General features: G+C 38.1%; 1 protein-coding gene across 2 annotated transcripts in view; it reads right to left on the bottom strand.

The window, feature by feature from the left end:
- Positions 1 to 15,346, bottom strand: part of ITGA2 (integrin subunit alpha 2) — a 110,053-nt gene that overhangs the window by 16,681 nt on the left and 78,026 nt on the right. For both annotated transcript variants that reach the window (XM_037799037.1, XM_037799036.1), the window contains 7 exons: positions 13,890 to 14,093; positions 13,040 to 13,176; positions 7,955 to 8,094; positions 4,309 to 4,460; positions 1,947 to 2,057; positions 1,263 to 1,345; positions 705 to 846 (listed from right to left, as the gene is read on the bottom strand). In XM_037799037.1, coding sequence (XP_037654965.1) covers positions 705 to 846; positions 1,263 to 1,345; positions 1,947 to 2,057; positions 4,309 to 4,460; positions 7,955 to 8,094; positions 13,040 to 13,176; positions 13,890 to 14,093 — 969 coding nt within the window. The remainder of the gene's footprint in view (positions 1 to 704; positions 847 to 1,262; positions 1,346 to 1,946; positions 2,058 to 4,308; positions 4,461 to 7,954; positions 8,095 to 13,039; positions 13,177 to 13,889; positions 14,094 to 15,346) is intronic.

Here is a 15,346-nt window from a genome sequence, read left to right as displayed (position 1 = left end):
GCGTATGTTTAGTTCACCCATTTTTTAAATTATTTAAACAATCTTTTAGAACTTTCCTCAGATTTTTTTTCACTTTAAAATAGAAAGTTGCCCTTTGGCAGAGGAAATTTAAACACTAAAGACAGAGAGGTTTGAACTCTAAGTTCACATTGACTTTAAACTGGATGAAACCATTTTTTATCCTTTCCGTAAGGAGTTTGCTTGGAAAACCCTAGTTTTTCCTTCTTTCCTTTTTGTTTTCATCGTCTCTTGGCAGAGGTAGAGCCAGGAGAGCCTTTGTGGTTGGGCTCCTGGTAGAGTGATCAAGTCAATGTGGGTCATGGCTTTGCTGGAATGTGTTATCTTGGCAGGGGAGAGAGTGGCTGGCAAAGATCAGGCAAAACTGTGGGATGATAATATCCCTGAGCAAGTGCAGCCCGGAGCATCTGTGTGCACCAGACACAGCTGGACTGAGGGAGGTCGCGGGAGTGTCGGCTCCTGCTGTCCAGTCTCAGGGTAAAGGAAAAAGTGACCCAAGCTGTGAAGCAGAGCAGGTCTAGAGAGAAAGCCAGGTTAGGTTCTTACGTAGTTTAACTAGTTGGAAGCCTTTATGTCCAGGTTGCTCATGATGAGGGTTATGTACTACTTCAGATAAAGCAGACAACTTGGGGATTGAAGTGGAAGAAAAAGAGTAATTGCAGTAAGCACAGGGTATCAGCACGTACCGGCATGGAGGATGAAGCAAAAAACAAGTTTTCTGAAAACGCGGCAACAATTCTAGTGTTGTATGCACTTTCCTTTTTATTTTTCAGTACTACTGAAAATGTTAACCTTTTGTTTTGGTTGCTGACAATAAAAGGTTGCTTTCTGTTAAAAGTTAAAAAGGAGAAAAAGAAATAAAAAACCCATTAAGCTAAGAAAAGGCCAGTATTCAAAAACTTCTCTCATTTAAAAAATAAACTTTATAGATTTATTTGAAACATTGAGAAAATTGCTTAATAATTATCTTCATATTAAAAAGATACTGACAATAAATACACTATTTATTATATTTTCTTCTTTGTTGCTTTTAATTACATTACTGGGAAAAGAACCATACAAATTCAAATGGTTTCATATATCCTATTGTTTTATTCCTATATGTATAGTAGAAATTGAAATTCAGTTTACAAAGGTCTTTATTACTTACAGTTTTTCTTTTGCAGAAAAGAGCTACATAAACCTTCATTTGCATAAAGTAATCTAGTGTGCCTTTTATTTTAGATTGTACACGTGAGACTTACTGAGCTGCTGGCAGCTGTTGAACATTTAGAACCAGATCAGAGATGCAAAGTCCATCATCACCGCAGTCTTTATAGAAAGGGATCTACAAAAAATAAATAAATAAATAATGCCCATAAATTTTGTTCTTGGGTTGAAGAAAAAAAGCAAATTGCAAAAGAATACCACATTATAACATTTACCTAAAGTTCAAAAACATGCAAAATTAAACAGTGTTTTAGGAATATATATATATATATATATATATATATATATATGGTAAAACCATAAAGAAAAGCAGGGGATTGGTAAATACAAAAATTCAAGATAGCAATTTGTCTGAGTGGGGGGGGTGGCATATGATGCAGGGGTACACAGGACTTTGCAGGTATTGGTAATATGTTATTTTTAAGTGAGTGGGGAGCACAAGGTATTTGCTTTATTGTTATTTGTTTATTCAATAAAAATTTATCGAATACCTATGGTGGGCCAGGTACTGCTCTAAGGGCTGGGAATAGAGCAGTGAACAAGAAAGACAAATCCTGGCCTTCCTGGAATTTATATTCTAGGGAACTTTATACATATATGATATATTTCATTTAGGAAATCAAGAATTTAAAGGCTGCTTGTTAAGTATCCTTCAAGTACTACTACAGTGACTTTGGAACGTTGTTAGTCTAAAGGCAGGAAGGGCAAGCCACACTTACACTGAAGACTTTGGCAGTCTCAGAATAGGCCTCAAGAGCAGGGCTAGTGCCAGGGTTTTCCAGGCTGATGTTCACACGCAGATCCAAGGGGTTGACAACATCAGAAGGCTCCTAAACACACACACAGTGAGACAGTTTATTAGAGTGCGGCAGAATTAAAAGAACAAAATGACTACAAATGTGTTTGCAATTAAGAACACAGTCAGCTCTCAATTACGTAGAGTATTCTTGTCTTGAATTATCAAGACTTCCTTATTCTTTTCTGTCCCTGTGTTGCTCTTAGCGTCTCCACTAATGAGAAACTGAAAGAGACTTGGGTACACCAAAAATCTAATGCAGCAATTCTTAGTTAAGCTCATCAGAAATCTCATTATATATAAGCAAGTAATTGTTAACATTTAGACGATATGTCTAAAGTCCATAACTCAGCTCTTGGGTCCCAATTCCTACTGCATGGCCTTAAGAGTCCTTAGGTGTCCTGGCCACACCTCTGGAAGGGAACATTTGTGACCTGGAAGGGAAGGTCCCCAGAGCAGGCTGTTGGGCAGAGGAAAAAGAGACCCCTTCCCTTGATCAGAACCTGCTTCTACTTTACAAAGGTGATTTCCACGTCCTAACTCAAGCTTGCTGACTTCTTACCCTAGCTGCTTGTTAAGCAGCTGCACTGCTCCTAGCACAGAGAAGATGGTGCATGCATCACTCAACAGTTATTAAAGCCAGTGCTACCAAGCTACAAGTACTTCTCTACTTTGTCTTTAATATAGGACACAGAGGGCTTGTGGCTTCCCAGGGGTCAGGAGAAGGTTGGGCCACATCCAGTTTTTGAGGCTGTCTACTGCAAAATGTAAAAGGGCCAAAGCAGGGTTGCCAAAGTCATCTAGCAATCTTCTTACAAACCTCTTCCAAGTTCTCGCCAGGAAAACACAATGCAAGTGAGACATTAGTATTTTCTGAGAAGCAGTCTCTTCACTATCATTTAATCCCTCCACGGGCTGGATTCACAGGTCTTAGGTCTTGAGCCATTTTGGCGGGCCTGACTACTAGGATGGCTTCCTGACTACGAGGAGATTCTCTTTCTGCTGACTGTGAGGTTAGCAGATACGATGGACTTTAACTGGCATTTGGTATCAAGTATAGAGTGCTCATGAAACAATATCTCTCAGCTGACCAAAATAACACACACCTTCTAAGTGCTTCACAAGTACACATGAGAGTGAACGGCTCTTTTTTTTTTTTCCCCTAAAAGCAAAACAGCCTGGCTGTCTTCATTCCTCCCACAATGGATTACATGTGTAATTTGATCCACCACTTAGCACAAGGATAGAAGAATGAAGCCAGTTTCATTCCTTTCAAAAATCTGTATAATTAGCATTTAACCACCACAACAAAGAAACAGCCCAGGACTTCACAAACAAGAAACCTTCAAAATGAACAATAAACAAAACAACTGAACTGGGTTGAATTCATCTGACCATTAACTTTGTGTTTTTCCAACTCTATAGCTAGTACTTTTGAAGTGTGATCTCTTTACCATTACATTAGAATTATCTGGGCTGCCCCTTAATATGGCATACTCTTTGGACCCACCCCTGACCTTCTAACCCAAATTTCTCAAGGTGAAAGCCCAGAATACACATTTGCTAAAAGTTTCCTTGGCAACTTGTATACACCTTAAACCAGAAATTCTGTGCTAAATATTCTAGGGGAGTACTTAAACAAGTCTTTTTAATGTAGTTTTCTTAGTAAATTACACTTTCATATTCCATTATGTGGTTTCCAAGGAGAAATAGTCATATAACTGATAAAATAATTTTTCTGTTGGAAGTTTTCTCCTGAGAAGCATTTTTCCTACTTGGGAGAGTTAAAAGCCATGAGAACTATAGCAATTATAGCATCAGATTAGAACAAATAATTTCTATCTCATAATGCAATGTATTTCAACGACATCAACTTAAACCCAATAGCAAAAACCACTATTGGAACAGCCCTTTTCAGTAGCTTAAAAATGAATACATTTTTTCACCAGTAGGAAAATGTCAAAATAAAATTTATTGTTTTTTAAGAGATCTCCCTGTTAAGCATTTAAGAAAGCACTATATCTTTGACTTCTCTAAGAATCTTATTTTTTATACTTTTGGCATGATTCCAAATAAAATTCAGTGTTTCTCAGGCAATAAGAGAATGTGATCATAAACATTTCCATATAGGAAATATGCCTCCTGTTCATGGAATTGGGCAAGGAATTCTTAAATCAGGAGGCCAAGCATCTTCTAACTCATATGCTTCCACCTTAGACTTTCACCATTCCTTATTCTTTAACAAAGATAATATGAGATGGAAAGGAATGACTTTGCAGCCTCACCTGTATGTAGACGAGGTGTTCAGAACAACTCTGTGCTTCATTTACTGCTATATTCTTCTTGAGGCACCTTTCATTATTTTCCTTAAATAATCCCCTGGAGGTTACTCTAGATGAAAATCCATCTGCATCAAGTGTGACATTATATGTAATGGCTACAATCAAAATCATAAAGAAATATTATTACAAATGAACTTTTAAGGAAAAAGCATCCCTGCTTTATTGTGTATTATTAGGAAAAATCTCTGACTTCAAGAAAATATAGAAACATTTTTACATTGGTCTATTGTGAATGGTGGATGGCGCCACATGACATTTATAACTCTAGCTCTGATATGTGGATACAAAGAAACATGTTTCAAAAAAACATGGTTTGGAGCAGTGGCAAAAAAAGGGGTCTTGCTGTCAGGAAATCTGCTGCATGTTATTTGGCAAATTACTCCCTCAAGCATCAGTTTCATCATCCATAACATGGGGATATGGAAAGGAATATTTATTGAGAGCCTACAATAGAACACATTCTGACATATTATCTTACATAAGTTTTATAATGACCCTAAAAGTGCATATTGTTATCCTATGTTTCAGATAATGAATCAGAAGAAAAGAGGTAAAATAATTCACCTAAGTTCAAACAACAGTCAAATCTGGGTATTTTTAAAATCAAGGTCCATGGTCTTTCTATTTCCTTGCAGTTGTGAGGATTAACTGTTATTTGGAGAACTAGGGAACATGCACAGAACCCACAGATTCTTACACCATGAAGGCACAGAACATTGCAGCAATAAGGTTCGAATCAAGTAGACTGTTTGAATCGCAATTCTACCATTTATGAGCTGTGTGACTTTGGATGATTTGCTTAACCTTTTTGAACCTCCAAATCCTTATCTGTAAAATGAAGATAATAACTCCAACTCAGGGACATGAAAATGGAAAAAAAAAAAAGAGCAATAAAAACTAATGTCAGTAGCCAAAGTCCTCAAACTATCAGACCTATTTACTTTCAACTAAAGTCTGCTGGTCATGTGTCCAAAATTGAGAGTGGATCTGGGTCTATTCATAATATCAATTGCTTTATTTGGGGTTGCTTTTATTACTTGCAATATTTTAAAGGTTGAATATATTTCCAAAGACAAGAATTTTACACAACCTCTAAAATATTTATTATAAATGTTGTCTTATTTTTCTTGCTCCAATGACTTAACAAGGATTACAAAGATGGCTAAAATTTAACATCATCAAACGAGCTGAAAATAAGTAGTGGAAATAATGCAAAGGAAAAATAATGGCAGGGAAGTGATTTAGCTAGTACAAAACTGGTGCACATAATAAGACTTTCTTTCAAGCAGCTTGGTAAAAATTATACATAGTCTCATAGGTAATTTATTAAATTTTTATGTTACTAACCTTAAACTGGAATGTGCATCTGATGTAAAAAATAGTAGAGACCATATACTTTATAATTTCACTCTTCAAAGTTGTAAAGATGGGATTCATATCTTACATACTATTATTGCCAAGCAATTAAGTGACAATGATCGTGATTGGCTTGCCTGTATGGATCTGAAATCAGCAAGGAAAAGGACTCAAAGGGAAAGATGCCCAACAGCAAGAAAGCCAAGAGACCCCAGCAAATGAGTGTGTGGCAAAAGAAAAGGTGAAATTCAGTCAAAAAGGAGAAACTACAGGAGACACTTCCATACTTCAGAGCCAGGAGTGCCGACCAGCCAGCCGTTTCTGCCAACTCATACATTTCCCAAGTTAATCTTTTAACAGACCAGCCATTTAATGTTTTTACAGAAACAGTTTTGAGTCGACTATCATGGCTACTTAGATACAAGGCAGTTCTGTAGATGTGCTATTCAAAGTTGGACAATGTTTGTACACCTGAAAGGAAAATTTCCAGATGGATAGGAAAGTAGGGAAATGTAGAAAGCATGCCAAAATGTGAATCTGATTTCTGTTTAGTGTTCTTAACTGACTTGTTTCTTGGTATGAGTCATGGCAAATAACCTGCCTCCACATTTTCAGTTTGTAAATTAAGTTATGTGTTTGTCACTCAATGAAATACCTGTAGGAACTAGTTTCCTGAAGAAATTTAGAGCCTGAATCTGATAGGAGTGGGATAAGGACCCCTGAAACAGCAGCAAATAAAGATGGTAGCTTTTAATTAAGTACTAAATTGCATGCCACGTGTAGAAGGTGTTGAGAGAACTGAAGCAGTTGATGTGGAGTTGAGAAAGAATGGTTAGAAAAGGCTTTAAGGTGGATGTTGGACTTCAGCCAGGCCTTAAAAGACCACTTGGCGGATGGAAGACAACAGTAATTTTTGCTAACATTTGCCTGCAGTGTTCTCCTCACGCTTCCCTGCCTGATCAGACGTGTTTCAGACATTTACTCAAGTCTCTGAATTATTTATAAAATTTAAGACACTGGGCACAAATTATATATTGTTTTATATTGTTTTACATTGCCTCTCATTATGTCATGCTTATTAACTCCTAAGGATTTGATTTGATACTTTTGATCCAATACTTGATCAGTATTTGATACTTTGAGCACACCCTCAGTGCCACTGGGTGGCACAGCTAACCCATGGTGCACCCATCCTGGCTGAAGTCCACAGTAATCCGTGGTGCCAAAGATTTTAAGTAAAGGAACTATGGGTAAGAGAAACTTGAAGGATAGAGCTGGTGGGCGGAGGGGGGACATGATTTTTCCATAGGGATTACAACTTGCTTTTCCCAGCAGAATCCCACTGTGCTGGTTTGGATGTATTATGTCCCCCAAAACACCATTATCTTTGATGCAGTATTGTGTGGGCAGGAAAATATTGGTGTCAATTGGGTTAGAGACTTTGAATTGGATGTTTCTGTGGAGATGTGATTACTCAATTGAGGGCGAGATCTTTCATTGGATAATTTCCATGGAAGTGTGGCCCTGCCCATTCAGCATGGGCCTTGATTAGTTTACTGGAGCACTATATAAGCTCAGACAGAAGGAGCGAGCTTGCTACAGCCGAGAGGGACACTCATTTGAAGAATGCACAGGAGCTGAGAAAGAAGCTGCAGCTCACAGAGACATTTTGGAGACGGCCTTTGAAAGCAGATTTTTGCTCTGGAGAAGCTAAGAGAGGACAAACGCCACAAGAGCAACTGAGAGTGACATTTTGGAGAGAAACTGAAGCCTAGAGAGGAACATCCTGGGAGAAAGCCATTCTGAAACCAGAACTCCAGAGCAGATGCCAGCCACGTGCCTTCCCAGCTAATGGAGGTTTTCCAGACACCATTAGCCATCCTCCAGTGAAGGTACCCGATCATTAATGTGTTACTTTGGACATTTTATGGCCTTAAGACTGTAATTGTGTAACCAAACAAACCACCTTTTATAAAAGCCAATCCATTTCTGGTGTTTTGCATTCTGGCAGCATTAGCAAACTAGAACACCTACTTTCTAGAACTGAGGGAGGAAATGCTAAACAGCCATGCCTAATGAACCCTTCTCAGGCACCGCAAATGTGAGGCAATTTAAGTGTACGCAAGTAAAGACCTTTACTTCTTTTGGTCTTCAAATTCAATATATGGGTTATATTCAGCACCAAAACCCTAGGCAAATCTATCTCCTCAGAGATTATTTCAGGTCTCCTTACCCACTTGATTGTTCTGATTAGTAGGTCTAAACTTTGCACTGAAGCAGAGTTTGAGGATTATCTCAGCATTCTTGTTAAGCAAAGTGATTTTTTCTGGTGTGAATGAAGCTCCCACAGATACATCAGCAATACTTTGTGACCTGAAATACATAAATGGAAAAAAATAGATGGACAATAATTATTGCTGAGCTGCACAGATTATATAATCTTTATATAGGGGACACAGTGTCAGCATTGTTGAATTATTCTCTCCACTCTATCTAAGTACTTTAGCAATATTTTATATATGAATGCTACAGGATGGCAGGGATAATGTCCTTTTTTTTTTTGCTCATAACTACACCAGCATAATGCACATTCAAAAGTTTTGTTAAATGAACAGACAAATGCGTGAGCACAGGATGGGAGCTTGCAATCTATTTGCAAGTCAAGTACAAAGTCATGGTCCCTGTTGTGTTTTGCCAACTGAAAGCAGTGATATTCCTGTCCTCATAAAGAGAGGGGAGAGGGAAGGTGGAAGGTGGAGGTAGTGGTGGTGAAGAGTGAGGTAGCAGCTGCTTCTCTGCCTCAGTGACTGGCAGTGATTCTTTGAAGTGTGGCATGTGGGTGTGAAAGTTGTGATGGTGGTGACTAGCCTTATGCCAGAAAAGGACTGTTCAGACCCTGGTTCAGCACTTTGGGTATCTGGAGGGCTTTCACATACACAGGACCTCATGTGCTTCTCCATAGCACTCTGTGAAATGGTAGAACAAATATTCTCTCTATTTTATCAATGAAAAGTCTGAGACACAAAGACATTTGGTGACTGTGCCAGTTTGAATGTATTATGTCCCCCAAAACACCATTATCTTTGATGCAATCTTGTGTGGGCAGGCCTATTAGTGTTGATTAGACTGTAATTCTTTGAGTGTTTCCATGGAGATGTGCCCCATCGAACTGTAGGTGATAACTCTGATTAGATAATTTCCATGGAGGTGTGGCACCACCCATTCAGCCTGGGCCTTGATTAGTTTACTAGAGCAGTATATAAGCTCAGACAGAAGGAGTGAGCTTGCCACAGCCAAGAGGGACACTTTGAAGAATGCATAGGAGCTGAGAAAGGAGCTGCAGCTTACAGAGACATTTTGGAGATGGCCTTTGAAAGCAGATTTTTGCTTCGGAGAAGCTAAGAAAGGATAAATGCCCAGGAGCAATTAAGAGTGACATTTCTGAGGAGCTGCCACCTAGAAAGGAACATCCTGGGAAAAAGCCATTTTGAAACCAGAACTCTGGAGCAGATGCCTGCCACGTGCCTTCCCAGCTAACAGAGGTTTTCTGCACACCACTGGCCATCCTCCAGTGAAGGTACCCGATTGTTGATCCCTTATCTTGGACAATTTATGGCCTTAAGACTGTAACTTTGTAACTAAATAAAACCCCTTTATAAAAGCCAATCCATTTCTGGTGTTTTGAGAAAAGGCAGCATTAGCAAACCTGAACAGATTTTGGTACCAGAGAAGTGGGGTGATTTTGCTGCTGCATTTGCAAAAAACAAACATGTTGGAAAGCCTTTTTAAATGGATATGGGGAAAATTCTGGAAGAATTGTGAGGAGCTTTATAGAAAAGGCCTAAATTGCTTTGAAGAGACTGTTTGTGGAAATATGGACTCTAGAGATACTTCTGAAGAGGGCTTGAGCAGAAATGATGAATGCGTTGTTGAGAACTGGAAGAATGGTGATCCTTGTTTTAAAGTGGCAGAGAATTTGGCAAAATTGAGTCCTGGTGTCAGATGGAAGGAAAAATTTGAGAGTGAGGTGCTGGGATACTTGGCTGATAAGATTTTGAAACTAAAAGTTGAAAATAAAGCCTGGCTTCTTCTTCTGGCTTATAGTAAAATGCGACAGGACAGAGATAAGCTGAGAAATGAACTATTGGGTACAAAGAAACTAGAAACTGATAGTTTGAAAAATCCTTGGCTTCCAAAAAGTGAGACCCCAGAAGCTACAGCCCAACATGAGAACTTAACCAAATGTGGAACCCAACTGCCATTTCAGTACAAGCCAAGATTGGAGATGGAGTTATCCAGAAAGGATCTTTGGAAACTCCTGTTGTCTGATGGTTTTGACCCCTGTGGACTTCATGCCAAGCAAACAAGATTTTTGTGAGATCTATTTAAATGGAGACACTGCCTGTCTGGCCTGAGAAGGGACAAATTGAAAGAAATATTTCTTCAAAGACAGAGTCATGGAGATTGAGGCCTGGAGTCAAGAAGTCTCGGGCAGGGAGAACGGAGCAGCCCACACACATGGAAAGGGTGAGTTTGCCCCTGAGGTCAAGGGCAGACATTCTGCCTCAATGCTCAGGAAGAGTGCTGCCACCCCAGGCCTCAGAGAGGGTGGTGCACATTCCCCAGGGATTCAGGAGAGCCTGGCTGCCACCCCACTGTTCTACAGGGGTTGAGCATTTGTCCAGAAGAGGAAGAGTCTGGGTGCCACACGATGTTTGAGGAGGATGGCGCCGAGAAGAAGGTGGTCTCCTCAACGTGTGGATATGTTGGAACACTCACCCCAGCGTTTGGAGAAAAAAGGGCTGCAGTGTAAGCCTTTCAAAAGTGTGGGACTGCCGCTCTCTCAAGCCTCAGGGATAAAATGTCCTTAGGCAAATGACTCTCAGACTTTGAAATCTAAAGGAGTTTGCTCTTCGGGTTTTAGGAATTGTTTTGGTCCTGTTAACTCTGTTTCCCTTTCAGTTTCTCCTTATGGCAATGGGAATGTTTATCCTATAACTGTCCCTCCTTTGTATGTTGGCAGCAGATAACTTGTTCTAAGTTTCATAGGTCCACAGCCAGAGAAGAATTTTGTCTTAGGACAGACCACACCTGTAACTGATTTTGATGGGATCTTATACTTTACTATTGTTACTGAAATGATGTAAGTTTCTGTGATACTGTGATGGGATGAACGTATTTTGTATATGGAAAGATCATGTCATTTTGGGGTCCAGGGGGTGGAATGTGCCAGTTTGGATGTATTATGTCCCCCAAAATGCCATGTTCTTTGATGCAATCTTGTGGGGGCAGACATATTAGTGTTGATTAGATTGGAATCCTTTGATTGAGTGTTTCCATGGAGATGTGACTCAATCAACTGTTAGTGAACATTTGATTGGATAATTTTCATGGAGGTGTTACCCCACCCATTCAGGGTAGGTGTTAATTGAAACATGACCTGAGAGCAAGTGGATGCCAGCCAAGTGCCTTCCCAACTAACAGAGGTTTTCTGGACCCCAATGGCCATCCTTCAGTGAAATTACCCTATTGTTGATGGACACTTTATGATCTTAAGACTATAACTGTGTAACCAAATAAACTCCCTTTATAAAAGCCAATCCATTCCTGTATTTGCGTTCCGTCAGCATTAGCAAACCGGAACAGTGACTTAGCAGTTTACCAAGTAATCATTAGCAAGCAAGAACTTAGAACCCATGGTCTCCTAAATCCTCAGCCAGTGGAATTAGTACTTCTGCATAATGACCCCAGGTACACACCTCAACTATTTACAAAGCAGCAAGTAGTAACTAGTAACTTTGCTGTTTTAAACAGCACCACAAAAAGATATAGAAAACTTGTTTGGTTTTAAATTTCAGTTACCCACTAAAGGACCAGCATCAACTGAAAAATTATTTCAAAAATTAATCATGTAGCAGTCAGGCCCCTCAGCAATTATAAAATATCCAATAACAAATGCAACATGTCATCAAACTTGCAAGATCTAAGGTGCCTAACTGAATGCTGTTCTTTAGGGCAATCTCTTTGAGAGGCTGAACACTTATTCCAATAGAGATGGCATTGATCTAAATGTTCTGTAAACTTGTTTTTAAAAACTTATTCTCAGGGAATTACCAAGAAAAACCAGCCTCAGCAAGTTATAGGAATGTGACCATTACATGGCCTTATCCTAGTTTAATGGTTCATCTCAGTAAGTTTATTTGACTCCTGTGTCAAGACTTTTTTGAAGAATCAATCCGCCTTCAAAGAAAAAAAGTTTGGCCATCACTGGCTATATTAATAAGGAATATCATTGTGTGTATATTAAGTAGATAGGCTACCAAGATGGCTAAATCACGCAGGGTGATGTTTACTGAGATGCACAATCTCGTAAAGTTGTTTAAAAAAAAATCAGTCATTTTAGGACCTTATTTTTCTCATATTTTTCTAAAGGTATGCTACTTTTAGCTGATTTTAATGATTTAATTCAGTAAGTATATTTTCTTATTTTTCCAAGTCTTAAATATTATTCTTGAGTTTTATTTTCCCATATAGAGGTTTCATTCTGCAATATAAACTATGCATTGCATCGTTTACAAACCTAAGTGAGAAACTAAACAGTACCATTAAACTCAGAAATAACCCTACATCAATGTAAAATGTTTTCCTGTTCTTGATATATTTTGACATTTAAAGCACTTTTTTTTTTCATGGAGACAAATGAATTACTGAAATTTACTTTCTTGGGGACACATGATCTAATTCTTAGTTTCTTTCTGATTCTATCCCCTCACCAGCCCAACATATTTATTTTTGGCCTCTGAATCACATTGTCCTTGAATCCCTTATTGTGCTCTTCCCCTTCAACTTCTACCGAGGTCAAGGAGAGGTTAGCTTAACCTAAACAATGGCTTTTTGTTTGGGGCTAATCATTTTAAAAGGTACCTTTTAACCACATAAAAAGTTACACTTTACTTGCGTGGTTGAAGAAGAGTTCCTTATTTCAGTACACTCCCATGCAGTTTCCTTTCGGGGCTGAGGTAAGGCTATTTGGAAGCTAACACTCAGAAATATCCTGGATACAATTTCAAGGGCTTTTATTTTTTTTTTTTGTCTTTTCTATGCAATGTTGCTCTTCACCACATAGAGAAGAGAAACTTGATTCTAATGCAAAGAAAATACAAATTTTTTTTCTCCCACTAGGAAAAACATATTCCATAATGACACATAAGGGCTGATATAATTCATGTGGCATTACCATAAAACCAGCCCAGCAACTGGTTTTACTTTTTAGTTGGTCATTTTTCAGCTAGTTTGTGTTCACTTCTCACTGACTCACCAGAGTTGAACCACTTGTCCAAAGGCACCGATGGACACATCGGTGATGGAATCTCCATTTAAATCTCCAAAGCCATCCAAGGATCTCCCAAAGTACTGGAGGTGACTCCTAAAGGCAACATCAGATCCCAAGATTTTCTACAAGAGGAAGTTTGACACAAAATTACAATGGATACCAGTCAAAACAGAAAAATGGCACACTCCACATAGCATTATTCTACTTTCAGTAGAGCCATTTTCTGGGTTGTCTTTATTCCCCACAAAATTCCACTGATTTTTCAATAGCATCTCATTTGATCTCTATATCATTCTGGCAGCCACATTGTCATCAAAGAAGCCATATGGAACTTTAATATTAAGATCACAAACCAACAAGAAGTAATGAAAACATCAGTGGACTAGGAATGAGTTGAAGCAAATTCAGGTCTTTGTTTCTACCTTGACTCACTTCCTTCAGGTTTTTACTCAAAAGTCACCTTCTCAATGAGAACTTACTGGCTACCCTTTCAAATGCCTGACAACTCTCACCCCTAAAATTTTATTTCCCGTTTAAAATGTTTTTTCTTAGCATTTAGATGGAATACTCTATCTTCTTTATCCTATTTTTCATCTGCCTCCACCATTAGAATGTAAGGTCCATGAAGGAATTTTGGCAGAATTTTGTCTGTCTTGTTCCTGACAGCATTCCCGTAGTCTAGAACAGTGCCTGGCACACAGTAGAGACTAAATATGTGTTGAATGAATGAAGTTATAAACTAAGAGGGGTGGACTGGACGGTCTGTGTAATATTCTCCAGCTCTAACACCATTTTGCTCACATGTTAATACATCTCCATGAGGCTCCTGGGTTACCTGTGAATATTTCGTGCGAATAGAGCCCTGATGACCATTGTAGATATACACAGCTCCAGAGTTCTGATTTTCCAATGGTGAACCAACTATCACATCATTGAAGCCATCCATGTTGATGTCTGAAAGAGCTGCAATCGCTGAGCCAAACCGAGCATTTTCAATACCCTCCGGGCCTTCAAGGAGCTGGTGATGATTCAAAATGCCCTTTCAAAAGGGGTGAAGGAAAGAAGATTAAAGCAAACCTTGCAGTTTGTAAAATTAAAATTCACAGGAAATGATGCCTGAACCAATTTGCCAATTGTTAAAAGTGAATAGGGTTTTAAATTTAGAATTCAAAATTCTCTTTTTATTATGAGAATTAAAAATGAGAATTTTCAGAAAGTACATTCATAGAATATCATAAGCCAAGGAAAAGGAGGCAATTCTCTTTACTGTCGCTGTACAACCTACTTAAAAATTTCATTTCTGTCTCTTTTCTCCCTTAATATTAGTATCTTTACTTGTTTCCAAACTGTTTTTCATTTTTTTAACAGCTTTTTTGAGATATAATCCATATACCATAAAGTCACCCAGTTAAAGGGTACAATTCAATAGTGTTTAGTACTTCACAGAGTTGTACGGACCATCACTGCAATCTAATTTTAGAATATTTTCATAACCCCAAAAAGAAGCCCGTTACCCTTTAGCAGTGATTCCCCATTTACACCAACTGCCCTGGCCCAAGGCAACCATGAACTACTACTGTCTTTATAAATTATACACCCTTTTAAAAAAAAATTTAATAAAGAAGTCATAGGTTTACAGAAAAATCATGCATAAAACATAGACTTCCCAAATTCTACCCTATTATTAACACCTTGCATCAGTATGGTACAGTTTTACAATTCATGAAAGAACATTTTAAAATTGTAATGTTAACTAGAATCCATGGTTCACAATAGGGTTACCTTTTGTGTTGTGCAGTCCTATGTTTTTTTTTTTTAATTTTTATTCTAGTGAAATATACACAACGCAAAACTACCCCTTTTAACCACATTCAAATGTATAATTCAGTGATGTCAATTATATTTACAATGTTATGTTACCATCAAATTTTTTTCTGGTGAAAATCTACTTATTCTTGAATAAAACTAAAGTAGAAACAAAATAAAACACACATTAATAGATCTTAAAGCATAATTATAATGGTATAGGAAGTGGCAAATAAGGCGATATTCCATTGTAAAAAACACTAAATAATTCTGCTAAAAGAAGATATTTCCTTGCGAAAGATACAATTTTTTCTTCAGATTTTGTAGTCAAGTATGGAAATATTTCATGACTTCACAAGAAAGCAATGCTCTTCAGCTATAAACTGGGTCAGTGTTGATTCTTTCTCCTATTATTTCTATTCTATTACAATCTTATGGAAATTAATTTGTACTGAGATTTGGTAAAGTAGTTGGATCTTCAATGAT

This window comes from Choloepus didactylus, chromosome 11 (genome assembly GCF_015220235.1).
Source record: "Choloepus didactylus isolate mChoDid1 chromosome 11, mChoDid1.pri, whole genome shotgun sequence".
Taxonomy (NCBI): Eukaryota; Metazoa; Chordata; class Mammalia; order Pilosa; family Megalonychidae; genus Choloepus; species Choloepus didactylus.
Note: the sequence above shows the minus strand (reverse complement) of the source record. Positions and strands in the feature narration are given on the sequence as shown.